A 789-nucleotide genomic window follows, 5' to 3' on the forward strand; every position below is an offset into this window, starting at 1 on the left:
GTTGGAGGGAGCTGTGGAGGGTGAAGGAGGGATAGGGAAACAGCAGAAAAGAGATGACGAAATGTCGAGCGGGCTGGGCCCATTTAGACAGCTTCCCGCCCGCGCGCTTTCGGTTTTCAATCTGGTCCGCTACTCTTGTATATCAGGGGAAAAGCCGACCTTGCTTGTCTCAAAGGTGCTTTCAGACCTCATTCACTATGTCGGGAAGAGGGAAAGGCGGCAAAGGCTTGGGCAAGGGTGGCGCTAAGCGCCACCGCAAGGTTTTGAGAGATAACATTCAAGGCATCACCAAGCCCGCCATTCGGCGCCTTGCTCGGCGCGGGGGGGTCAAGCGCATCTCCGGCCTCATTTACGAAGAGACCCGAGGTGTGTTGAAGGTGTTCCTGGAGAATGTCATTCGGGACGCGGTCACCTACACGGAGCACGCGAAGCGCAAGACGGTCACTGCCATGGACGTGGTGTACGCGCTCAAACGGCAGGGACGCACCCTGTATGGCTTCGGAGGCTAAGCTGCAGCTTCTGTGCTACGTGACAATCTCAAAGGCCCTTTTTAGGGCCAACCACACAGTCATCAGAAGAGCTAGACACTTGCCTGAAGTATAGGTAACTTTGAGTTTGGGGGTTGGTTAGTAGTGGGATCAGGAGTCTAAGGTACCGATGCCCAAAAGTGCTAACAGCCCTGAAAACCCGAGTCACTTACCGAAAGCTGCCTTTCACTTGCCTGCGTCAATTTTTGCCAGCCTGAAAGGCTATACGTGCTCCAGATTTAAAGCATTTTTCAGTTTGCTT

At 53.9% G+C, this 789-nt stretch overlaps 1 protein-coding gene across 1 annotated transcript; it reads left to right on the top strand.

The window, feature by feature from the left end:
• Positions 1–197: 197 nt before the first annotated feature.
• H4C14 (H4 clustered histone 14) lies at positions 198–537 on the top strand (the record flags this gene model as incomplete). The annotated part of the gene is made up of 1 exon (XM_082615231.1): positions 198–537. The coding sequence occupies one exon, from the start codon at positions 198–200 to the stop codon at positions 507–509; it is 312 nt and encodes a 103-aa protein (XP_082471357.1). The 3' UTR covers positions 510–537.
• Between the last annotated feature and the right edge of the window lie 252 nt (positions 538–789).

Source organism: Mesoplodon mirus (genome assembly GCF_964341445.2).
Source record: "Mesoplodon mirus genome assembly, chromosome: 3".
Classification (NCBI taxonomy): Eukaryota; Metazoa; Chordata; class Mammalia; order Artiodactyla; family Ziphiidae; genus Mesoplodon; species Mesoplodon mirus.